General features: G+C 41.1%; 1 protein-coding gene across 1 annotated transcript in view; it reads right to left on the minus strand.

The window, feature by feature from the left end:
* Positions 1–27336, minus strand: part of LOC129698145 (cytoplasmic dynein 2 heavy chain 1) — a 395765-nt gene that overhangs the window by 302183 nt on the left and 66246 nt on the right. Inside the window, 15 exon segments of the mRNA XM_055637055.1 lie at positions 185–335; positions 3875–3994; positions 4070–4182; positions 4976–5093; positions 6011–6143; positions 7460–7842; positions 8062–8232; positions 9381–9495; positions 11868–12023; positions 15356–15561; positions 18555–18704; positions 19991–20118; positions 20622–20737; positions 22453–22580; positions 24213–24441. Of these exon segments, the coding sequence (XP_055493030.1) occupies positions 185–335; positions 3875–3994; positions 4070–4182; positions 4976–5093; positions 6011–6143; positions 7460–7842; positions 8062–8232; positions 9381–9495; positions 11868–12023; positions 15356–15561; positions 18555–18704; positions 19991–20118; positions 20622–20737; positions 22453–22580; positions 24213–24441 (2417 nt within the window).

Genomic DNA, 27336 nt, shown 5'->3' on the forward strand with positions numbered 1-27336 from the left:
TGATCTATAGTTATTAAATAGAAACAGAAATTGTGACACTTCTAGAATTTTACAACAGTGAGATTATTGATAATGCAAAATATTGATATTTAAAATTGACAATTTCAAATTACAAAAGATTATTTTCGGTATGCATTTGCTAATAGTTGAACTTGCAAACTCCGTCCAAGCAGAGGTTTCTTACCTGCACTACCTGTTTCCTCACTATAAGAGTCTATACTTGTGTAGTTTTCCAGTTTTGCCACCAATTCATCATTTAACTGCTGCAATCTATGCTTTCTTATGGCATTTTCAACTTCTTCAGTAAATTGTATCTGCTCAGTCAGGCAAAGAATCTGACAACATAGAGGTGATAAAACATTGATAAATGCATAAAAATATTGGAAGTATGATTAAAAATTCCAAAACTTGTATTTCCAAACATTAAATAGAAATAAAATTTGATGTGTAATCAGAATGTTCTGGTGTAAACAACAGAGAATGTGATAAAAGCGCGAATTCAGGTAGAACATTATGTTATTGGACTAATTGTATGCAAATCGTCTCGACGGGCGTACGCAGCATCTCGACGTCGTACGCAGCGTCTTGACGGCGTACGCCTGGCACACAGGCTCACTCGGCATACATTTTCCATTGTATTTTGAAGTCATTATTCAATACTAAGAGACCGGTTACAAAATATTTTTAATTACCAATTTTAAATTTTATGATTCACAGGAATAAATGGTTTTACACATTTGTAATTCTTAAATCAGAAAAATGATAAAGTGTGACTTTACTCTGTAAAAGCATGTAAATTATCCAATTATGTAAAAAATATATTCTGGGTATGTTATTCGAACAATTGGTGAACTAAACTAGTTTTATGAAGGAGGGGAAAGTAGCAGGGTGACTGGGTGGTGGAGAAATGTGGAGGTAGGAGGTCACACCTGAAACTGGAGAATTCAATGTTAATTCTGTTGGGTTGTTAGCTATCCAATATGAGGTGCTGTTCTTCACATTTGCGTGTGGTCTCACTCAAGCATGGAGGAACCAAGGGCAGAAAGATTAATATGGGAATGGGAAGGAGAGTTAAATTATTTAGCAACTGTGAGCTCCAGCAGGGCATGGCCAACAAAGCACAAGGCAGCCACATCGGCAACAGAGAATCCAATAGATGGTGGTGGAAGAGATGCAAATGAACTTCCATCTCACCTGGAAAGGCCACTTGGATCCTTGGATGAAAGTGACAGCAGCGTAGGGATTGGTGTTACATCTCCTGCAGTTGCAGTGGAAAATACCCTGGGATGAGTGGGTCGGGTGGGAAGGAAGAAGAAACTAAGGAGTTGCAGAGAGAGTGGTCTCTACAGAATGTGGGAAGGTGTGGGGACAGGAAGATGGAACTGAAGGTGAAATCACAATGCCAGTGGGGGAAATGTCAGAAATACAATACAATACAATACAATTTATTTGTCACTTGAACCTCATAGAGGCTCAAATGAAATGTTGTTTCTGCAGTCATACACACAAGAAAAAAAGACCCAAGATACAACACAATTTATACAGACATCCATCACAGCACATCTCCTCCTCGCTGTGATGGAAGGCAAAAAAACTTATCTCTCCCCTGCACTCCCCATTCCCCTCCCGATGTCAGAGTCATCCAAAATTTTTGTAGCGATCGAAATCTTCGCGCGCCAACAGTCCGTCGCGTAACTGACGGCCAAAGTGGGACAGGCCCAAGACCCTGGCATGATGCAACGTCTCACCTGCAATAGCCGCAGAAGCAGGCAAACGATCGTCGAGCTCGGCCTGGGGCTCACGGTCATTGCGGTCCAGATCCGCCCCCACTTCTACTCCCAGAGCAGGGCCAAGAAAATTGAAGATAGACACAAAATGCTGGAGTAATTCAGCGGGACCAGCAGCATCTCTGGAGAGAAGCAATGGGTGACGTTTCGGGTCGAGACCCTTCTTTCAGACTGAAGAAGAGTCTCGTCACGAAACGTCACCCATTCCTTCTCTCCAGAGATGCTGCCGGTCCTGCTGAGTTACTCCGGCATTTTGTGCCCATCTTCAAATGACGTCACACGCAACTGACGGCTGTGCTGTCGAATGAAGTCGCGAGCGACCCTCGTGGGACCATCGTGACCACGAGGTCGCGTAATTTGCGTGCCAAGGACACGTAAGTGGGACAGGCCCTTTCAGAAGAATGTCTTCGACCTTGAAGCTCGAGAGCACTCGCCTGGAAAGCCTTGAGCTGGATCGACCAACTGCACACACACACACACACAAACACATCGCTAAGGCGGGGGCCAGGGAAAGCGGGGGAGTGCTGTCTGAAATTCACACCCGCGATGAAGAGGAAGGTAAAATAGCTGCATGGTAACGGTAAGTCCTTTAGAGCGGGCGGAGGGGGGGGTGGGAGAGAGAGAGAGAGAAGGTGAGGGAGAAGGGGGGAGAGAAGGGGGGGGAGAAGGGGGGGAGAAGGGGGGGGAGAAGGGGGGGGGGGGAAGGGGGGGAGAAGGGGGGGGGGAGAGGGGGGGAGAAGGGGGGGAGAACGGGGGGGGAAGGGGGGGGAGAAGGGGGGGGAAGGGGGGGGGGGGGGGGGGGGGGGGGGGAGAGAAGGTCCCAAAAACTCCAATGAACCAATTAAAATGCCCGGTCAGCGAAGGAGATTGCCTACGGCTGCCCTCGACTGCCTGTAACTAAATAGCGACCCCACTCCACTGCACTACGAGTTCAAAAGAACCAAACTTTACTTGTGGAAAATTTTTCAACTTGCTGAAATTCCGCGACCTAGCTGAGACCGCGAGTATTCGGGAACTTCCCTCGAGCATGAAGGACAGTTCCAGCAACCTCATAGGACCTCCTAGGACCACGTGTCGACCATGCTGCGAGTTTGAAGGTCGGATACACTCTTCCAAACTCGCAGATTAGGTCGCCCAAGTGGGACAGCCCCTTAAGTGAGTAGGAGAGAACCAAATAACGATCTTTAATCCGTCTGTGAGGAAAGGGTAAGAGCAGAACTGTGTTGGAAATAGAGGAGACGGTGAGAGCTTCATCCATAACAACAGGATGGAATCTGCACTTACTGAAGAAAGATTACATCTCCTTTTCCTAAAGCCTTCTCTTCTTTCTTTATCAGGACGCTTTTGTTGCTTCTAGCCTTTGTTACAACTTTGTCTGTCCATTCTTTCCCTAACTTTTTCCTGTTTGCATTCACAAACAACTATTATTTGCAAGCTGTTGATACCTTATTATATTTTATTATATAATTATTTGCATCAATAAATCCGATAGCCTTGTCCTGAAGCTGTTCTATTTTCCATTTTGTACATGAACTATCGGGTTATTCAGCTATAAAATAAAGGTTAGTTTCTGTGCTACACTATCCCAGATCTAACAGCATACACAAAGAAAATTAAACTGATGTATTGGAACTATCATTATATTGATCATATTATAACTCCAAGTCATTACAAGAAGAACAATGAATAATTACAAAGCAGTAATCTAATCCTACATGTTCATAATTGTAATATTTTGAGTCCAAAAATATAATTTAGATTTGTTTCAGTGATAATATCAACATGCTAATATGACTATTTCTTATTCAGCTGATTTCAATCATGTTGCTATTCCTGATGGATAATGATATTTAAGGCAGGAATTGTTTACTGAGAAATTATTTGCCACTAGATTACAGAAAAGATGCTGTTGATTTACTTTACAGATTTACAACAAAGCTCTTTTTACAATTTAAAAAATTGAAATTGCTGAGACATTTTTCATTGCTTAGATTTCATTGTCAACTTATTGTATGTACTTAATGAAAGAGGTTTTAAGGCACTGAGTCTAAGACATTCATGAGTAACCTAAGTAACGCATGTAGTACCTGTGATGGGAAGCGTGATGGATCAATAGCACCTTGTGACTGTTTCCAAGCGTCAATACACTCAATCAACAATTGGTTCAGAGTCTCTTTCATTACTCCAGCCAAATTACTTAGCCAAACCTGAAAAAAATTACAACTGGTTGGATGGATTCATAAAATGTTACCATATGTGATATGTGATCAAAATGTTATCACCTCAACATCATCTGAAATACGAATCTTCCTTTTTAAAGGCACAACTTCACCATCCAGAGACTTCATTGCTATAATATGTTGGAAGCCTTCATCAAAATCCACACTGTTAATACCTAGAAATAACCAGAAATTACATATAGCAATGTTAAATGTGTGAAATTATCAACAAAACGGACAATTATTCAGCTTTTATAGTAATTTGAAATTAAATTGCCAATGTTTCCTTTGACAAACATGTGGTAGCACATGGCATAATAACCAAATTCAGGAGAAAGAGCTGAAGCGGAAAAAGGAGAAGGAAGAAAAAATGAAAGGAGATAGAGGAAGGGAGACAAAGTAGGATGTCTCCCTGCTAGTTGTGTTCCCCTGTCACAAGTTCGAGGAAGACTGAAGCACTGGGAAAACCCAAGATCACCAGTGCATTGTGTAGTCAAGACTGAACTGCCAGGAAGAAGCCCTAGACAGCCATTACTTCTACTGAAGATTAGACTGAGTGGTTGGCGTAGGCCTCAGATGCCAATGTTTCTTCCTGCCCATGAATACTGAGGGACTGCGCTCACACACAGAGGCAGAGACTGCACCACCAGGATAATCCAGAGATTGCCAGCACCTCATCAAGTGCAAAGTTGAACCTCCAGGAAAAGTCTGAGACCATCAGCGCATCCTCTGGAGACTAAAGTGAACTGCAGGGAGAAGTTTTAGATCATCACACCTCCACCTTTGAAGATAGCCGAGACAACCCAAAATTGCCAGTGCCACCACACATGCACCCTGATGGCGAGGGACAGTGTCCCCATGCGGTCTTGGACTTTCTTACCACTGTAAATAAAATAAAACACATGCATTCACCCCACTGCATGTGGCAGTGTAGTTACTGCCAAATCCAGCGTCACCCACAAGACATACCAGCAAAAAGTTTTCGGAGATGAGTTTGAATGATCGAAGGGTTGGTTGATTGTCCCAGGATTTCCAGTAAATCATCGTCACCAATGAAATAAAACCTTGGGAATGCTGAACGTTTTTCCTAGATACAGAAGTTTGAAAATATTAATCTCTGCATAGTTGAATACCCCAGAACGGCAAATTCAGACATTAATCAAGTTACATTCATCGCTGTTTTTAGACTCACATGTCCTTAAATAAATCAAATTCCCTAATAAGATACAAACTGATATTGCGATAAATAAGACAGCAACCCAGTTGATCACTTATTATTCAATTTCACAGCTTTTTTTGACAATTCCACTTGAACGGAAAACTTTGCAGGAAAGTTTAGATAATGCAGTTCTTAGAGAGGTATTAACAATGGTCTTTGGGAGACATAATTAATAATCAGTGACGTGAGCTAAATTTTGTTTTAGTACCATAGTAAGAGGACAGTAAGAGAAAAGCAGAAGGTAAATGGCTAATTTTAACTTCATTGTGGCAAACTGAAAAATAAAATCACATTAATCATCCATTCTACACCTCAATTAACCGTGCTTTTCACTAAATGCCAAGCAAACAGAATCCCTATAAATAAATTTTAAATGTATATTTCTGACATAACTTGTTGCTAAGATTAAAATGTAATTTAACAATCTAAAGAGTCATACTCACAGACATACAGCATGGAAACTCACCGTTCAACCCAACTCATCCATGCCGATTAATTAATATGACCCATCAAAGCAAGTTCCATTTGCCTGCATTGAACCCATATCCCTCCAAACCTTAGATGCTGCTGCACCCGCTGCAAGTTTTTCCAGCTTTTTTGTGTACCTTCCCTCTAAACCTTTCCTATCCAAGTGCCTGTCCAAGTGGCTTTTAAAGCATATGAGGTTTGATTTCACCATTTTGGATTGCTTTTGTTTATCAATTCTAATTTTTTAATGACGTTATTGTTGTAATGTAATGTTTTAATGCTGTAATTGTTATATGGTTATATGGTTATACTCTTACCTCCAAAAATTCATTGAGTGACTTCTGACATCTTTGCATCTGATCTAATATGGTAATGAGAGAATGTCTGATGCCCGCGCGCATACAGAGTGACGTTACTCTATTATCCCTCTGAACATCTGCCATGATTGATCTGGAGAAGATAAAACATGCAGATCCAACATTTTAATAACCCACTCTTGGACAATCTTCATTACATTGATATTACCCATTACTATGGCAAAATAATACGATTCCTACTTTAAATTCGAACCCAAACGCCAGTGTTGTGAATATTGAAAGGCCTGGATAGAGTGGATGTGGAGAGGATGTTTCCACTAGTGTGAGAGTCGAGGACCAGAGGCCATGGCCTCAGAATAAACGGACCTACCTTCAGAAAGGAGATGAGGAGGAATTTCTTTAGTCAGTGGGTGGTGAAATCATTGCCACAGAAGGCTGTGGAGGCTGTGGATATTTTTAAGGCAGAGATCGACAGATTCTTGATTAGTAAGGGTGTCAGGGATTATGAGGAGAAGGCAGGAGAAGGGGTTGAGGGGGAAAGATAGATCAGCCATGATTGAATGGTGGAGTAGACTTGATGGACCGAATGGCCTAATTCTGCTACAAAAATATATGAACTTAATCCCCGTTTAGGATTAGTGAAGAGAATGAGTAAAGGAGACGTTGTCGAGGGTTTTGGTCACTCGTTTTGGGGGTGCAGCAGGGGAGTTTGATGCTCCAGTGCAAGAGATGGCGCGGGAAATATGGCAACTCTTATACACCATCTCAGTTCATTGAGGAATCAGGAATTTGAAGATTATTTAGGGCACTGGGAGATGTGAACAACGCAATGTGAGATCATATTTCCTATTAGAAAGATCTCAATGTTGTCCAATGCAGTTTCGGGGTGGCTTTGCTGCTTTGTCACTGAGGCACAGATTACAGAAAATTAATCAGAAATGGCCAATAAAATGAAACTATCTGAATACAGGCTGATTATTATTTTACTATCTTGGGGGAAAAAAATGCCAATGCATTATTATTTATTTTATTGGTCAGAAATGTGCTTTATGTTATCACTTCAAAAAAGTGACATTTTAATATTGCAGCATTATTTTAGTGTTTTGTTTAGCAAATAAAGTGGAAAACTTTTTTTTTACAAAAACATTAATGAATGCTTTTTTTTAATAGAATAACTTAATCTATTCCACTTGATTATTTTCCCAAATCCACTGATACAAAATACATGGAGGACTTTAGGTTTGTGATGACGCAAAGATATTGTTGAAATCTTGAGTTTTGGTCTAATTGGTGTAATTCTTTGCGTCAATTTCTCAATTACACCTAAACCAAAAAATCCACTGAAAATTTTCTCCACAAAATACTAAATACATTCAAAATGAACAAATTAAAATGTATTCATTAATATATTAACTTTCATAGCATTTTAAAATGAAGTCTGAAACTGACCTGAAATCATCGTCAACTCGTTTAAAACGCCCCTGTTCTCTCGGAAGAGCTCCACGGCCAAATATTGGCTCAAGGTAAACCCATTTCCTTTGAATCTGATTTAAATTGTGTAGATATTCATCAAGATCTGCTAATCTGCTTTCCCATATAGACACTTTGTCCTCAAATCCTTTATAGTAAGGAGAGTCCTTAAGAGACTGGAGTAGGCACTGGTTATCGCCAACCTGATTGACAATGTCTTTCCAATCTTTAATCAGTTTGATAGTTGTTTTCTGGCTGTCCTGGTAATCTGTCATCAAAAAGATTGATGATGCTCCCCACAAGTCAAGCTCCCGTAATGCTTCCCTAATGGAGACTTCCCCTTGAGCTCGACTGTTAAGTTCCTGAAAGAAAGGTTGCACTGCACAATCATTTCAAACATATCAATTGTTTATGTGCAATAGCAAAAGCTGAGAAATACAGGAGCAAATTCAAAAAGTACAATTCTATTCAAGTTCATAAAACCACTCTTTGTCACTCTCTATTTTGTGAATGGTAATATGTGATCACTTTATGATTGCTCTATTATTTTACAATTAGCAGTGAGTGTCAATAGTCAATACCTTTAGTTCAGAAGATTTTGACACCAAAACATCTGCCACTTTCAATAAGTCTCCAAATTGCAATTTTTCTAATGTAGTGCCTCTGGGCATGCCTATCATGTGAAATAGATCCAGCCAGTGATCCTGGGAAAGATGTTCTCCCCGGACATACTTCAGAACCGGCACAACAGTCTTTGGAGAGAGGAAAAAAAGCTGACATTAAAAAAATACATCCTTTCAATCCAAAATGTAGCAAAGCTTAAAGGATACTCTTCGTTTTCAAAAACATCTAGAGTAAACATACAACAATCTGTAATTGATTATTTTTTACATGTAGACTGATCTACACATTCAATGCTGTTGTAATTGCAATCAAATTCATGAATAACAACCAAATCTAATTTATACTTGAAAAGCTTTTTTCTGATTATCAGATTGAGGGTGTCTTTGCACAGAAGAACAGTGATTCACATTTTCAATACTTCAAGATTCAGAAAAAAGTTCAGTTCCAATAATGGACTTCAGACATGATATTAAAATAATCTATTGTGGCTATATGGTATTTTCCCTCACGAGTCATTTTCCTACCTTTCAAAACTGCCAAGCTATGGACCAAAACACATATATAAAACCAAAATAGCCAATATTTTTTTTAAAATCAGGAATCATACAACTGGTAAAATAAACATGAAGGAGATTCATTATTTTCTGATTTAAACTCCTCTGGAGTGAAAGGTCAGCAAAGATCTCCTCTTTTATCTGGGTATGATTAAGGGGCTGTCCACTGAGGCGACCTAATTGGCGAGTTTAGGAGAGTTTGGAAAAATGTCATGTTGAAAACCTCCATCGACTATGCAGAAGACCTCCTTCGATCTCCTTTGACTATGTTGAAGACTAGCTTCGACTAGCTTCGGGAAAATTGGACAACGGGTAGTGGAGAGTGAAGACGACCTCCTTCGATCTCCTTCGACCTCCCTTCAACTATGTTGAAGACTATCTACGACTACCTTCGACTACCTTCAATTACCTACGAATAACATGCCGACCTACTACGACCTACTTCGATTAAACCTACGAGTAAAAAAAGAATCGATCTATTCCATGGCGACCATTTTTTACTCACAGGCACTTTTCACGTTGAAAAATACGCCACGACCTAGCTGAGGCCTCGAGTACGCAGGGACTACTCTCGAGCATGAAGGAGAGTTACAAAGACCTCCTAGGACATTGTGTCGACCATGCTGCGAGTATGAGTCAAGGGCAAACACATCTGAACTCGCGGATTAGGTCGCCACAGTGGGGCAGCCCCTAAAGTAAAATCATGACGTAAAGAAATGTACCTTGTATTTATCAACGTCCTTCTGTAGTTTGACAGTCACTGTTGTTTGTTCATTTCTCCTTCTCAGCTTGTCATGCCACATCAATAGAAATTCTTCAAAAATGTAAGATTTACTCCTATAAAAATTAACACGCAGTTTTAAATTTAGAAAAATGAAAACCTCATCTCGAGAACTGAGACTTGCAGAGAAAGGATACCATCTTTATTTGAGAAGGGTGGGGTGTGGTGTAGTCTAGGTAGCCATGGGAGTCCGTGGGTTTGTAGTAAATGTCAGTGGATAGCTTGTCTCCTTAGATAGAGACGGAGAGATCAAAAAAGGGGTTGGAAATTGCCCGTGAACGAGGGCAGGGTGGAATTAAGCGGCAAATTTGATTAAAATGATATGCTCTGTATGGGTGCAAGAGGCAGCACCAATGCAGTTGTCGATGAGGCAGAGACATTTTTGGAAATAGTATCAGAGTAGGTTTAGAACAAATAGTGCTCAAATTATCTAATGATGGGCATGTGGAGTTAGGGCCCTTGCAGATGACCACGCTACACCTTTAAATTGTACGAAGGTATGAAAAATACTGTCCTGTGCACGGCCTTAATAGCACAGTCAAAAAGCACAAATCGTCTAAGAATGGCTACTTGGGCAAAGTATTAAATAGCAGTCAGAACCTGTGAATTGATAGTAACTTTAGAAGAGAAAAGAAAACTATCAAAATAAAATACAAGGTAGACACAAAATGCTGGAGTAATTCAGCAGGTGAGGCAGCATCTATGGAGAGAAGGAATGGGTGACGTTTCAGGTTGAGACCCTTCTTCAGTCTGATGTCATGGGAGGGGACGGGACAAAAATAGAATGTAGGTGGAGACAGTAAGACTAGTGGGAGAACTGGGAAGGGGAACGGGAAGGAGAGAGAAAGTAAGGGCTATCTGTAGTTAGAGAAGTCAATGTTCATACCGCTGGGGAGTAAACTACCCAAGTGAAATATGAGGTGCTGTCCGTCCAATTTGCGCTGGGCCTCACTCTGACAATGGACCTCACTCTTTCCAGGTTCACTTGCACCTCCTCCAACCTCATCTACTGTATCCACTGTTCCAGGATCAACGTCTCTACATCGGTGAGACCAAGCGCAGGCTCGGCGATCGTTTCGCTGAACACCTCTGCACAGTCCGTCTTAACCTATCTGATCTCCCGGTGGCCCAGCACTTCAACTCCCCTCCCATTCCCAATCTGACCTTTCTGTCCTGGGCCTCCTCCATTGTCAGAGTGAGGCCCAACGCAAATTGGAGGAACAGCACCTCATACTGTATTTCGCTTGGGTAGTTTAAACCCCAGAGGTATGAACATTGACAACTTCAGATATCCCTTGCTTTCTCTCTCCTTCCCCGTTCTCCCACTGTCTTACTGTTTCCACCTACATTCTATCTTTGTCCCGCCCCCTCCCCTGACATCCGTCTCGACCCGAAACGTTGTCCATTCCTTCTCTCCATAGATGCTGCCTCACCCGCTGAGTTACTCCAGCATTTTTTGTCTACCTTTGATTTTACCAACATCTGCAGTTCTTTCTTATACAAAATAAAATACAAACTATCTATCACTATATATACAAAAAGTCTAACATCTCTTCCATATCAACCAATAATAAATTCAGTTTCATTACAATGAGGTACTCCAAATAAATCACTCTGTCCTCCATTCAAGTATTACAGGTTAATTTAGGAAATGGCAATATTTTCATTATTTTGGATTCAGCAGAATCAAGCTTCACAACAGAATATTTAAAGTAAACTATGGTCGAGGCTGCCAGTTACTAATGACTTACCGTACTGAATTTAGTTTTCTTTGTATGGGATTTCGAGAATCGAGAATCATGTTTACAATTCCATCTATTTATTGTTGAGGCTACTTTTGCATATTATTCTATTTTTATTGCATAAGAAACCTGGATTGTCCCCAAACTGAATTCACATTCTGAAGTCTTTAATCGGACTTTACCTTGCACTATATGTTATTCCCTTTATCCTGTATCTGTATACAATGGACAGCTCAATTGTAATCCTCTATGGTCTTTCCGCAGACTGGATACTTTTCACTGTACCTCGGCACACGTGACAATAAACAAAACTAAGTCTAATATTCACTGACCATATCTACATGCCATAAAAAATGAACTAAAACGCAACAAAATTATTGGTCAGTTAGACAGTCAGCCAGTCAGGAGACAAAGGGATGGACATCTCTCACCAATACCAACCCACCACTGCCATAACACCAATCCTTTACAGTAGCTTGAATAACTTGATGGTCCTGACTGCCTGACCTAGCCAATGAAATAAATACTATAAAGAGGTGAGAGGCTTTATGGTAAAACAAGTTAAAGAGCATGAAGAAACAAAGTATATATATATATATATGTATATATCCAGAATATGAAGAAAATCTAGGTATAAAAAAGGCACCATACAGATGTTATTCTTTGCGACAACTACAGTCACTTGCCTGAAGGAGATCCAGTCCTCATTTACCATACTTTGCAATCCATTGGTAAACTCCTCATACAATGACCACATATTTGCATAGTGTTCAAGATCCTCACGAAGGCGCTCTGCCAACTCAAATTCGGGTTCACCTACTTTAAAATGGCGGCAGTCTTCACTAAACAAATTGCAGCAAAAGAAAAGATAATTAGCCAGCTATTCCAGAAGCCATGTAGGCCAAGACGTTTTGGTTGTCTTTTAGTTAAAAAATACAGATACAGAGATACAGAGTGGAAATAGGCCTTTTGGCCCACCGATTCCGTGCCAAACAGCGATCACTGCACACTAACATGATCCTATGCACACTATGGACAATTTACACTTACAGCAAGCCAATTAACCTACAAACCTTCATGTCTTTGGAGTGTGGGAGGAAACCGGAGCACCCGGAGAAAACCCACGGAGGTCACGGTGGGAACGTACAAACTCCGTACAGAAAGCACCCGTGGTCAGGATCGAAACCGGGTCTCTGGCGCTGGGGCAGTAACTCTACCGTTGGGCCACAGTGCCATTGCGCCACGCTCGATTTACATCAAACCAGTTTACAGAAAATTCTGCTAAATGCCACCCAAAGATACCAGAATAAGATTGCCTGGCCTTATGTCAAACAACCAAATAAAACTGCACAACTTTATATACAAATAATGGCCATTCACGCATAGTTAAAAGTTATTGCATTCCGCTGAATCATTTGAAAGAGTGAATTATGAGGAAGAGTGGTAAAAGCCATAAAAGAAAATATATTTAATGTAAAACATTTTACATTGCATGCACTGTTTATGTCAAGTGCACCCATGTATTTCCTTTGTGGGTTACGTTGACATATACTATTGAAACATACTTTTTTTGAATTGCAACGGTTTCCATTATCTCAAACTGACTGCATCAACACATCTTAATATTCAGACAGGTGATTTATCCATCTATGAAATGGATAGTCCCAAATGCCCAGTCTGAAGAAGGGTTTCGGCCCGAAACGTTGCCTATTTCCTTCACTCCATAGACGCTGCCGCACCCGCTGAGTTTCTCCAGCACTTTTGTCTACCTTTGATTTTCCAGCATCTGCAGTTCCTTCTTGAACGGATAGTCCCAAATGCCCAGTCTCATAAACACATAGAACAGTACAGCACAGGGACAGGCCCTTCAGCCCACAATGTTTGTGCTGAACATGATGCCACGTTAAACTGATCTCATCTGCCTGTAAATGATCCATATCCCTCTATTCCCTGCACTTAACCATATAACCATATAACAATTACAGCACGGAAACAGGCCATCTCGGCCTTACAAGTCCGTGCCGAACAACTTTTTTCCCCTTAGTCCCACCTGCCTGCACTCATACCATAACCCTCCATTCCCTTCTCATCCATATGCCTATCCAATTTATTTTTAAATGATACCAACTGCCTCCACTACTTCCACTGGAAGCTCATTCCACACCGCTACCACTCTCTGAGTAAAGAAGTTCCCCCTCATGTTACTCCTAAACCTCTGTCCCTTAATTCTGAACTCATGTCCTCTTGTTTGAATCTTCCCTACTCTCAATGGGAAAAGCTTATCCACATCAACTCTGTCCATCCCTCTCATCATTTTAAAGACCTCTATCAAGTCCCCTCTTAACCTTCTGCGCTCCAGAGAATAAAGACCTAACTTAGTCAACCTATCTCTGTAACTTAGTTGTTGAAACCCAGGCAACATTCTAGTAAATCTCCTCTGTACTCTCTCTATTTTGTTGACATCCTTCCTATAATTGGGCGACCAAAATTGTACACCATACTCCAGATTTGGTCTCACCAATGCCTTGTACAATTTTAACATTATATCCCAGCTTCTATACTCAATGCTCTGATTTATAAAGGCTAGCATACCAAAAGCTTTCTTTACCACCCTATCTATATGAGATTCCACCTTCAAGGAACTATGCACGGTTATTCCCAGATCCCTCTGTTCAACTGTATTCTTCAATTCCCTACCATTTACCATGTACGTCCTATTTTGATTTGTCCTGCCAAGGTGTAGCACCTCACATTTATCAGCATTAAATTCCATCTGCCTCTTTCAGCCCATTTTTCCAAATGGCCTAAATCACTCTGTAGACTTTGGAAATCCTCTTCATTATCCACAACACCCCCTATCTTGGTATCATCTGCATACTTACTAATCCAATTTACCACACCTTCATCCAGATCATTGATGTACATGACAAACAACAAAGGACCCAACACAGATCCCTGAGGCACCCCACTAGTCACCTGCCTCCAGCCCGATAAACAGCCATCCACCATTACCCTCTGGCTTCTCCCATTCAGCCACTGTTGAATCCATCTTGCTATTCCTGCATTTATACCCAACAGTTGAACCTTCTTAACCAACCTTCCATGAAGAACCTTGTCAAAGGCCTTACTAAAGTCCATATAGACAACATCCACTGCTTTACCCTAGTAACCTCTTCAAAAAATTCAAGATTAGTCAAACATGACCTTCCAGGCACAAATCCATGTTGACTGTTCCTAATCAGACCCTGTTTATCCAGATACTTATATATATTATCTCTAAGTATCTTTTCCATTAATTTACCCACCACTGGTCAAACTAACAGGTCTATAATTGCTAGGTTTACTCTTAGAACCCTTTTTAAACAATGGAACAACATGCGCAGTACGCCAATCCTCGGGGACTATTCCCGTTTCTAATGACATTTGAAATATTTCTGTCATAGCTCCGGCTATTTCTACACTAACTTCCCTCAATGTCCTAGGGAATATCCTGTCAGGACCTGGAGACTTATCCACTTTTATATTTTTCAAAAGTGTCAGTACTTTTTTTACTTTGAATCTCATAGCTACTCTACTAGTTTCCCTTACCTCACAATTCAATATCCTTCTCCTTGGTGAATACCGAAGAAAAAAAAATTATTCAATATCTCCCCCATCTCTTTTGGCTCTGCAGATAGCTGTCCACTCTGTCTCTCCAATGGACCAATTTTATCCCTCGTTATCCTTTTGCTATTAATATAGCTGTAGATGTGGCTATCTAAAAGCCTATTAAACACCACTATCATATCTGCCTCCACACCACCCCTGGCAATGCGTTACGGGCCTCTCTGCTCTGTGTAAAAAAACTTGCCCTGCTCATCTCCATTAAACTTTCCCCCTCTCGCCTTGTAGCTATGCCCCCTAGTGTTGGACATTTCCACCCTAGGAAACAGGTCCTGACTGTCTACCTTATATATGCATCTCATAATTTTATGTTATATTTTATTTTATATACAACACAATAAGTGAATTTATTGGAGCTAAGTAGCTCAGATCATCATACCTTGTTAATGGGACCCTCAACTATGCATGCTATATATTTTTAGAGTTTTTTACATTAAAATATTATGTTACAGCATCTTGTGATGAGGACATAATTTTGTGTATGTTACTTTCCTGATGAATAAAAACATACATCAACTTCTTTCTGGTCGTCTCCAGTTCATCAAATTCAATTTTCTTCTCATTTATACATTCAACACATTTATTGAGCATTTCTCTGCTTCCACTGTCAACTATGTCATCACTTGGTTTTAACTGATTCCAGCGTGCTTCAAATTTTTCCAGCTGTTGTACATATATCTTCACGTGAGATTCAACATTTGCTTTCATAATTTCAATCTAAGAGAGTAAACACAATGAGTTCAAGGCTGCATAAGTACACTCCAATTTTTTTAAAGTGCACATGAATATTGAGAATCTAACAAAGCAACAAGACAAATAAATAAAAATAAAAATAATCACATAATAATACTGTAATAATAATTATAAATCATAAGGACTGTCACATGGATTTGAGTATAACTGCACTGGAAGAAGTTGAAAAAAGGAACTGCAGATTGTAGTTTACAAAATAAGACACAAAGTTCTGGATTAACTCAGTGGGTCAAGCAGCATCACTGGAGATTATGTGGATTTGGTGGAGAATAAAGTATTGAGATCTCTTGAGGTCTCGACCCAAAAGGTCACCTATCCATGGATAGGCGACCTTTCTCCAGAGATGCTGCCTGATCTGCTGAGTTACTCCAGCACTGTCTTCTTTTTTTAACTACGCTGGAAATCAGTTTGTTGGAGTCAGAGCATGCAGACAAACCCTTCGGCCCAACTTGACCAAGTTGCCCCATCTGCGCTGGTCCCACCTGCCCACAATTGGCCCAAATCCCTCAAAACCTTTCCTTTCCATGTACCTGCTCAAATGTCTTTTAAATGTTGTTATAGTACCTGCCTCAACTACCTTCTCTGGCAGCTCATTCTATATATGCAACTCCCTCAGTATAAAAAAAGGTATTAAGTCTTCCCCCTCTCACCTTAAACCCATGTCCTTTGGTTCTTGATTCCACTACTATGGGTAAATAACTCTGCGTATCTACACTATCTATTTCCCTCTTGTACACCTCTAAAAGATCACCCCTCATACAAGATACTAGATACATTTATTTGTCACATGTGCCAGTTGGCACAGTGAAATGTGATCACCATACAGCCATACAATAAAATAAAGAACACAACACACGATAGAGTTCAACATAAAACATCCCCACACAGCAGAATCAAAAGTTTCCCACTGTGAGGGAAGGCACCAAAGTCAGTCATCTTCCTCTGATGTTCACCCGTGATCGGGGCCTCCGGAGCACTCCGCAGTCGACACTACGGGCAGCCCGCCGCTCAGGCCCGCTCGCCGGGATGTTGGAACTCCGACGTCGGAACGGGAGGCCAACCTCAGCGGCTTGGACCTCCAAATCGGCCGCTTCCCAACGGAGTCCTCAGCTCCTGACGCCCCCAGGCCGTGCCGGCCGGAGATTCACGCTGGCGGCCCTCAGCAAAGGGCCCCAGGGCTCCGCGATGTCGTTTCAGAGCCGCCCGCGCTGGGAGCTCCGTGTACCACATCCCTGCGATGTTGCAGCAGTGGGCCCAATGCTCCGGAGCTTCAAACGGCGATCCAGGTAGGCATCGCACGCTCCGCGGTAAATCCAGCTTCACGCCGCCGCTGCCTGAAGCTCTGGTCCGGTCCCCGGTCGGAAAGGCCGGTCCTATCCAGTGGTACGCCGCGAGACACAGAGAAATAGTCGCATCCTCGCCAGGAAGCGCCTGGGAAACGGTTTCCCCCTTACCCTACACCCTCACCCACATAGAAAAACTAAAGAATCCCCAAAACAAAACTGTTAAGACAAAAAAATCATCCTCCTGCATTACCAAGTTTCCACATGTATGGTCCACGAAGTGAACCAAAGCAATACCGTCAGACAAGGTGGTTTGATGATGTCCTATTGTTCCTTCTAATACCTTTCCAAAAAATAATGCAAATTGGATACTAGCCACCAAGGTCATTAAGTCGAAAATCTATGTGTCACTTGATGTTTGCAATAGAGATTAGGATGCCTAATCTTCCTGCTACATTTTCTTTTTTCAAATTTATTGTACAGAATTCTTTCGGCATAACTAACCCAGATTATTTATCCTGGGCTGGCATGACTTCCGCGCTTGGCCTGATTCCTGGAAGCTCTATCAGAATATGAAGTTATTAAGCGATCATAAGATCATGTGATAGGAGTAGAATTAGATCAGTCGGCTCATCGTCTATGCCATTCAATCATAGCTGATCTATCTCTCCCTCCTAACCTCATGTTCCTTTATTTCTAAGGCTTTGACCTCTAGTCCGAGACTCACCCACTAGTGGAAACATCCTCTCCACATCCACTCTATCCAAGACATTCACTATTCTGTATGTTTCAATGAGGTCCCCGCTCATTCTTCTAAACTCCAGTGAATATAGACCCAGTGCCATCAAAAGCTCATCATATGGTAGATCAACATTGTGTAAATTGTGTTGGTGTGTGTCTTGGTTCTTTTCTTGTTGTATGACTGCAGAAACCAAATTTTGTTTGAACTTCATGTGAGGTTCAAATGACAAATAAACGGTATTGTATATCTCTAACAATTATCATAGTACTTTCTCTTCATTGCTGATAAGACCCTTGGGAAACTGTTGGCTTCAGGTTATTGAATTTCAATGTAATTTTGTTCATTACGCAGCAGTAAAGATATACTTATCCAATGTTAGTAACAGCAGAAACCAACCGAGCTTGACTTTATCAACTTTTGTTAGATTTTTTACACTTTTGTACATCCTGTCATTTGGCTCCTTTTAAAACATTTCCACTGAGCAGACAAACTAATTGCCTGCATACTTTATCCACTTGCAGATCCATGTGCAGTAGGTTCTGACTCATCAGATGCCTTTCTGACATCCCATGTACTAAACAACAATCAGTTAATGGTTCTCTGATTGCTACTTACATCCATCTTTGTACCCAGTTCAACTATAACCACCATTTGTCTTTGTACCGTCATCCTCCTTGTCCATTAAATTCCCCTGCATTCCACACTATCACAGACTGTACCCTTCGTTCTTCATTCCACTTTCTCTATCGTTGCATGATAAAAAAACTTGCATATGCACCCTTTTCCTGTTCTAGTTAAAGTTCGTTGGTCGGAAACATTACTATGTTTTTTTGTTCCAAGACTAAATGTTGAGTATTTTCAACATTTCCTGTTTTATTTTACATTTCCAGCCTCTGTAGTGCTTTGCTTTACAGAAAACACCGTATTCTTACCTGTTCATTCACCATAAGCTGATGGCTCTCCATCATTAATTGAAATTTGTCCCATTTTGCTCTTAGGCTGCTAAGAGTCTCAAGACCACCACCTGCTACAGAACGCAGCAGTTTATTTTTATCTTCAGCTTCTTGAAACAGTGGTAAAATCTTAAAGATATGATAAAATTCAAGGTTATAACAAATAGCTATTAGTGATATGAACAACAAAAGCATCACCAAACATGAATAAGTCATAAATCAATTCCATGTCAATTCTACTTTTTCAATCTTTTACCCTTAAAAGCATAGTAGAAAAGTGAAAAACACAAAAGCTTTAGGGAGGAGTTCCTTTATACTGTAACCATTGGGAGTCAAAATAAAACTGCGGAAATATACTTTAGGCCCAAGAAATCACTTTAATGAGTTTTAGATTCATACAGCACAAAAAGAGACCCTTCAGCCCAACTTGTCCATGCCGATCAAGATGCACCATCTAAGCTAGTCCCATTTGCTCACAATTGCCTCTTATTCCCTCCAAAGATTTCTAGTCCCATGTACCTGTCCAAGGAGAACATCCTGCAGACACTGCAGGGAAAAGATTCAATGCATCCTGTGGCATGGTTCCCTCAGCAGACTGCCCACTTTGTCTGATGAAATGCCTCATTATCAGAACTCACCAGCAAGCAGGCGGTGAGAAGGACCATCCCAGTCAGATACTTCCTATACTATCAGAGTCTTACTACACAGTGCATGTTGCCCTTGGAACGCCAGCTATGGAGAGGCCATCGATGCCCACTTCAGTGTGGATTTGTGAAGAGGGTCTGGAAAATGGTCCTTGTCACTATTCATCCTAAGCAGCCTCGTAACAAAGAACTCTCTGATTTATGGTCTGCTCCCAGAGACACATTCGGATACAGACATCAAAGTCTGCAGGAAAATCATCAACTCATTGAAAGATGCTCTTTGGTCTGCCCAAAACTTGCTGGCCTCTCACCAGAGTGAGATGTCCATCAGGGAATGTTGGCGACTGCCCATTCCAGACTGCAAGAGCATGTGCTGAGGGACTTGCTGAAGCTTGGTGCAGCTAAAGCCAAGGCTCTGTGGGGAAGAACTACAGTGTAGGGTCCTTTTGCTGTCGAACATTGAGAGGTAGTGTCCAATGGAGACACCCCTCAAACAAGTCGAAGGGATATCACCCTAGGGGCCACATGAGTGACAAGGATGTTTTCTCGAAAATAGGTGCAAACACTACCGTGTCTGACACTATTAAATGTATAGACGCTTATAAAAAGTATACTATTGTAATCTGTTTAAGAAAGAACTGCACAATAGATTACTATTGTAATCTATCTTCTTATTAAATATCTTACTGACAACTAATTTAAAAAAAATCAATATACATTTAAATTAAATGTTCTGTTTTTTCTCTGCCTTTTATAGTTTACTGCTCTTACCCGAGGTTTCTTTGAAGTGATCTCCATATGTTTTGCATTTGCATCTCCAATTTCTTCCACTGTCTCAGGTCTTTTGGACAACAATTCCATTGCGTCACTTACAAAACTGTCGATCTCATGGATATTCGCTAAATTACATTATTACAAGCAAAAAAAGGAAGAACAAATATTGCTAAATATCTTGACGCAATGGATTCCATAAGTTTAAAATTGAATTCATGACTGTTACTAACTGCACCACATTAGTGTACAGATGTATAAAGACAGCATGGCCAAGAAGTATGTTAAACAAATTTAGTTCCAAAAGGATTATGTCTTTTAAACATGTGCCTCCAATGATAGTTGCAAAACTTCATATTGCACCAGTCATTCTAAATGTATGCACACAGATCATAGTTCAACTTTGAATCAATTCCACAGTGAGTCAATTAAATGTTCCTCACAACACAGATGAGTTCAGGAAGATGGCACACCACCATCTTATCAAAGACAAACTGGGATGACTATTGAATGTTGACTTGATAGCAGTGCCCATATGTCATGCGTGAATAAATAAATTAAATTAATTAGGCAGGCCTCAACATATTAAAACTAATATTAGTTCCCCCGAGCATGATGTAAATGGTTGTACCTTGTATAGATTTCCTTATTGACTGAACCAAGGCATCAAATAACATCTGAATAAGGTCATCAATCACGGCCTTTACTGGGTTACAGTTAATTGTAATGCAATCCACTTTCACAACACTACAAAATTTGAAAAATCTTGTGTCACTTTCACTTCCGTCACACAAAAGGATGAGATATTTACAAACATGCCTTAATCCAATTTATTTACTCTATTTACTCTAAGCATCATTGCCTATGCAAACTTTAGTCCTGTGAATCTTGTCCAACTCTACAAGAATGAGATAAACTTCACTGCTTTGCCAAGGTATGGATGTGATTAGAACGGAGTCATGAAGATAAGAACAGTATTTCAGCAATTATTAATGGATTATAACAAGATTTATAATGTCAATCAGCTACTGTGATTTGATTCATACTGTACAGAGATAGTCACTTAATAAACTTGCAAACTTGTTGTCATAAGAACATTACTCCCAGAGCGGCACACGCAGCAGAAGCTCCCAGAGGGCCACGGCGTGCAGGGGGAAGCCGCCGAGCCGGTCCACCACAGCCAAATGTAAACCCAGCGGACTGTTTGGGGTAACTGCCAAACGGATCCTCCGCAGCCGAATGCAAAACCCAGCGGACTACGACTTGCAGGGGGTAGCTGCCGAGTCAGCCGCTGCTCGTAGGACCCAGTGGACCACAGCCTGGAAGGGGGAGCTGGTCCCCCGAAGACCAGAGAACGGGGAAGATGGAGCCGGCGACGACGACGGACATGACCAGCGAGGAGCGTGGTTGGTATGAGAGGAGAGGGAATCTGGGTCTGGGTCTGGGCAACCGTGCCTTCAAGATTGGCTGCTGGGGGCGCCCCCAGAGCACAAAGGTGGACGGACGAGGATAGGATGTTGGTCGATCCACATGTCCTAGGAAGGTGACAGCTGGAGGCCCGCAACAGCCTGTGGCTTGCCTGGAGCGTGCACCGCTCATAATACCTACAGCATGGAATGAACTTTGAAAATGGCACCAAAACACGGTGTCTCTTGCATGTGGAATCAGTAGAATATTTCTGTACAATTTGCTACTCGGGGACGTGCTCAGGTGTGGCAATACTCTACTAGATTGTTCGTAAGAAAATAATTCCACTGAGCATTTGTGACAATAAAAGAATCATTGAAAAGCACCATTGAAATAGAAACAGAAGCATTAGGCCCCACCTGCATGCTCCATGATTCAATGCAATTGCCCTATATCTCTGGAATTCTTTATTATCTAAACATCTGTGGCATCAGCTTATACACGGGCCACTTATGGTCAAACCCTCGTCAGGAGGTACGAGGGCGGGCTAGAGGGAGTGTCCTGCTACTAAAGGTTATCTCACCTCGAGACCTTTGTAGTCAACAGGTAGCTGAGCCCGAGTGAACAACCTCGCTCAGCTACAGCAGCAATGATAATATAGTTAGCGCACCAACCTAACGTGTCGAACCCGAATAAACGTCTGTTTGAACCGGCCTGAAATCTCACCTTTATTCACCACGTTTGGTGCCGCTACACATCCATCAATCTCTGATTAATACCCATAAATCCATCAATCTCGAGAAGCATTCAAAAATCTATCTATTTCAGATAAGCATGAGCATATCTTGGCAGATTCAGATCTTTTCTACAACCATAGATAACCAATTTTATAGATAGATATCTCATGTCACATCAGCATGTTCTGCACACAATGAGCATTCATCAAAGGCCATAAATGACAAACTAAATGGGCAGTTGCAGCATAATTGCTTCTTTCTCTTATTATATTATATTATAATGAATATTATATGTTTTAGCAAAGCCAATGATTCAACCTTGGAAGCCTTTCAGAATCCTTTCCTCTTCCTTTGAGAGCCTTGAAGTTTTTCTCCCAGTCATGTGCAGTGTGGAGGTTATCTTCAATTAGTGCCTCAATGTTCACTTGTCCAAGCACAACCCATTCCTTTAAGAAATAAGTTTACCATTATTAATAAGTACAAATAAGTCATGATCAATTGACGGATATATTTTTTGAAAGTTAATAGAAATTATAAGAATTGAAAATAACGGGAAATACAAAAATAAAGTTAGTTGTTATATTACAGATCACAACAGATTTGCTTTATTCAAACTAAATTATTTTGAGGAAAACATTTTAGCAGCTGATACAGTTCTAAACTAGCACGAGATACATATATGAAGAAACAACACCTCAATATCAGATTTTTGGATTTTTGTTTTCACCATTTTTGCATAGACATGCCTTCATTTACAGAGTTAAAAACAATAGAATAGTAAACAACTCTTACAGGTCCGTTCTACCTCTATTCTTAGTTTGTGGACAATTTGGCAGTATGATTGAGATAATGTCATAGATTCACAGTCATAATCATACAGCATGGAAACAGGCCAATTGACACACATCCTCAGCAACTAGTGGGTACCAATCTGTATTAATTTCATTTTTCAGCCCCAGGTCTACACCCGTCCACATCAAGACGATTCAAATGCTCCTCTGGACATGTTTTAAATGTTGTTGGCAACTCAGCTTCCACCATTCTCTCAGGCAATGCTTCGCATAGCTCTTGGGTGAAAAATTCAATAGAGAAGATTTTTTATGCCTCTGACTGGTGCATTCCAAGCTGGTGCTGAAGAATACATCACATCTTGCAATTCACTGCGGCAGAAGGGAAATTATAGAAGTTGTCTGCTCAACTAGAGTCCTGGTTATTTCTTGTGTCTAGAGAAGCAGGCATATCCAGCAAAAGGATGTTTCAATGGTTCAAGGTATAATGACAATATCGCTCCTTCATTGTAGAATTATGTACAATTGCAGACAGAAGCTAATTATGATCAACCACTCAATGCCTGAGAATATTATGACACGTTCACAGTGCTGCAGTCCACTGCACCTGCTATTTCCCACCAGCCACTTCAGACCATAAATAAACCAGAAGCCATGGACCAGTTCACATCAGACTGCAGCGTGACCTGAACAAAGTTTGCAAGTGAACTAATAAATGGAAGCAGACACAAAATGCTGGAGTAACTCAGTGGGACAGGCAGCATCTCAGGAGAGAAGGAATGGGAGATGTTTGGGTCGAGACCCTTTTTTTCGGGTCGAGTTCCTGGGTCGAGACCCTGGGTCGAGATCAAGCATTTTGTGTCTATCTTCAGTTTAAACCAGCATCTGCAGTTCCTTCCTACACAATAAATGGAAGCAGTCAGAAGACACCGAATATTTTTATTTTTAAAGGTGTTCAGTGGTAAACTGCAACAATGAGCATTTGTGGCTGAACTATAATTGTTCTTGAGTCCATTACCTGCATGTGAGATACATACAAGCCAGTAAAGCATGATTGACACATACCGGACACAATACAGGAACACCACAGATTTTCAGGCAACTGATGGTCAAAGAACAGGGAGCAAGAACATTTGGATAGCTCTTTCAAAAAAACAGTACTGACTTGGCAGCTTGCTGGAATGTCTCTTTCTGATTTCTGTTATTTTATGATTCTATAACATATATAGATAATTTCAAATTAGAAAATCACCAATTTGTTTTTGCACAATAGTTGACAAAAACCTTTACCTGAAACGTATCCAAAGCTGCTGCCAGGCGTTTGAATAAATCTTCTGCTTTACTAAAAACCGTGACAAAACCTTTTGCATTTCTCTCTATCATAGTGACAAAGATTGGCTCTTCACCAGGCTCACTTGCACCCTTAAACTGGTTTGGAATGGAAATAAACCTCTTCATTTCTCTGTAGTATTTTGCCCGTATTTCTTCAAATGGTGGTTTAAATTGCAGCCTTCCTTGTCTGCAAGACGTATAATAAAGAAATAAAAATCGTTATTCCGGGGGGGGGGAATCACAAGCAGGAACAAAAACAATACTCAAGTTCATTAAATGCTGCATGCATTCATTTGTTTAACATTAGTAAACGTGTACAGAAGTGTACAATGTGATAACTCCTGCTACCCACCTTGGTGCTTTGAAATGTTTCAACCAGTATTTATCAACCACATCAGTTAAAAGTGGTGCTATGCATTTCTCAAAAGCAGATCCATAATTTCTTGCTTTCCTTCTCTCTTTAATACTAATTACATGGATAATTTATCAATCCGAATGAACAGTTTCTGAATTAACAGAATCAAACGACTTGTCAGTTTTTGTGCCAAGCTCTCATTTATGCCTTGAGCACACGGTGACAAAAACCATCTGATCCCAGGGATTAGTCACTCTTTAGAATTATTCATTTTTCTGTTATTTGATGGTTCAGTATTAACTTTCTTGGGAAGTCTTACTTCCCATAATGTTGATGTTATGCAATTAGCTAACATATATGCCATTTTGCTTGATATGATGTATTATCAGGGTGATGCCTGGATTTAACCAGAATGAAGGCTGGATTAGGTGTTTTAACTACAGGGAGCGATTGGACAGACAGATTATTTTCTCTGGAATGCTTTTATCAGGCTATACGGAGACCTGGTAAAAGTATATAAAATGATTTGAGGCATAGATAGAATAGACAGTCAGAATTTTTTTCCCAGGATGGAAGATATCAAAAACTATAAGGCACTGTAAGGTGAGAGGAGCAAAAGATAAAGGAGATGTGCGGGACAAGTTTTGTTACACAGAAGGTGGTGAGTGCTTGGCACATGCTGCTGGGGACGGTGTTTGAAGCAGATTATGATAGTGGCATTTAAGAGACATGGATAGGCATATGGATATGCAAGGAATGGAGGAATATGGATTATGTGTACGGAGATGAGAGTCTTGTCATCATGTTCGGCACAGTAGTGGGCCGAAGGACCTGTTCTTGTGCTATACTGTTCTTTTACCACCATCATCAATTTTTAGTTTAACATTGTTCTTAACCATCATACCACCATCTTTTTCCCAATATTATTGTAAACCTTTTACTGCTAATCCCTTCCAAGTTTCTTAACATTTTATAATCGCCCATTTTGCAATTCATTATCTCCATTATTCATCAGAATCTATGCTATGTTAACATTTTTGGATATTTCTTTCTTTTAGTTTTCCATTGAACCTCACCGCCTTTCGTTAAGAATAGTTCACTTTCTTGGCAAGTTGAGCTCTGACACTTAACAGTATAAACTAGTTCGGTAACAACTGGAATTTTTTTTGAACATATCCTCACAACTTTTTCTCATTTACTGTTGAGAATTAAACAGAAACAATCCCTGTTTTAGCCTTTGAAATTAGATCTGAACTAGATATAAAATCTTAGTAACTGTTTTACATTTATCCTTTTTTTTAAAAATAAACAGAATCATGCAATTTGCAGCCAAATCTGAAGCAAAAAAAGCATTACATTGCAGTAAGGACTGGTGTAATTGAAAATAGCTTTGATACATCTCAGCATTTAATTAGCCACATGCTGAGATTCTGATTTAATGTTTGGAAGTTAAGGCTGCAGAGCCCTCAGGATCAGATTTCTTTAACGATGCATTGTAAAACCAACTGAATGTTAAAATGAACACAGCTGGTAGTTTGTTTTATCTGAGCCATATTTATAGATAAGATACAGCTGGCTGACTTTGGGGGTTCTTGGCAGAACAAAGGATAAAAACTTCACACAGCTACCTACACATCATAAGCACATGAGATCTGACACAGGCACTGGAAGAGGTCATTAGCCATTAACAGACCGATTAAAGGAACTTGTTACTATTTAACAGTTGTGAACACTATTACATGCATTGTCCAACATGCTTTAGAATTTGAGAAAGTACAGCTCACAACAATATATTGATATTCTAAAATGTGGCATCATATGTTGCGATGCATAGATATGCAGCATGTGATTGGATGGGAAATGGGAGAAGTTTTAGAGTTTAAAGCATGCTTCTATGGGGTATGGGGTTACAAATTACAAATTGAAACCACAACTGAAGTTGATCAATTATACTATTGGGAGCATGGCTCACAGAGCTGGTAATCAGGGTGAGTAAAGTTCAAAGTAAGGAAACCTACAAATGACAAACTATTATTTGTAATTTGCCGGTAGGCGGCGCGGCTCTGGCCAGCAGCGGCCTCTGCAGCCTGTCCGCGTTTTTATTATTTTTTGTCTGTGTTTTTATGTAGTGTTTGTTATTTTATGTTGGGGTGTGTGTGTGGGGGGGTGGGAGGGGGGGGGGGGAAACTTTTTGAATCTCTCCCTGCACTGAGACCCGACCTTTTCTCGTCGGGTCTCAGTCGTCGTTGAGGCCGTAACGAGGAGCGGCCTCCAACAGGAAGAGACCGGGGACTCAGGTGTCGACTCACCTCACCGTCGCGGAGCTGGCCGGGTCCGGAGCGGTGGAGGAGCGCTGCTGCTGCTGGTGCTGTTGCTGCTGCTGCTGCTGCTGCTGCTGCTGCGGAGAGTCGGAGGCTCTCTACAGGTCTGTGGACGACGGCGCCGAGCCCACGGCTCCCTGGGGGGAGACCGCTTTTCGGGGCTTCTGCGGCGGCGACTTCTCCCGCCCGAGTTGCGGGGTCGAAGAGCTCCTGGAGCGGGGCCTGACACCGCTGCCCCGCGCGGCTGGAATGGCCGCGGACTCTGCGAGCGCACACCGGGGGCACCAACACCAAGACCCGGTGTGCGACCTCGCACCACCCGGCGTGGCTTTAATGGCCGCGGGACAATCGCCATCGCCAGCCGGGGGCTATGACTTTGACTCTGACATCGGGGGGGGGGAGAGTG

The sequence above is a fragment of the Leucoraja erinacea genome, chromosome 6, assembly GCF_028641065.1.
Source record: "Leucoraja erinacea ecotype New England chromosome 6, Leri_hhj_1, whole genome shotgun sequence".
In the NCBI taxonomy this organism is placed as follows: domain Eukaryota; kingdom Metazoa; phylum Chordata; class Chondrichthyes; order Rajiformes; family Rajidae; genus Leucoraja; species Leucoraja erinaceus.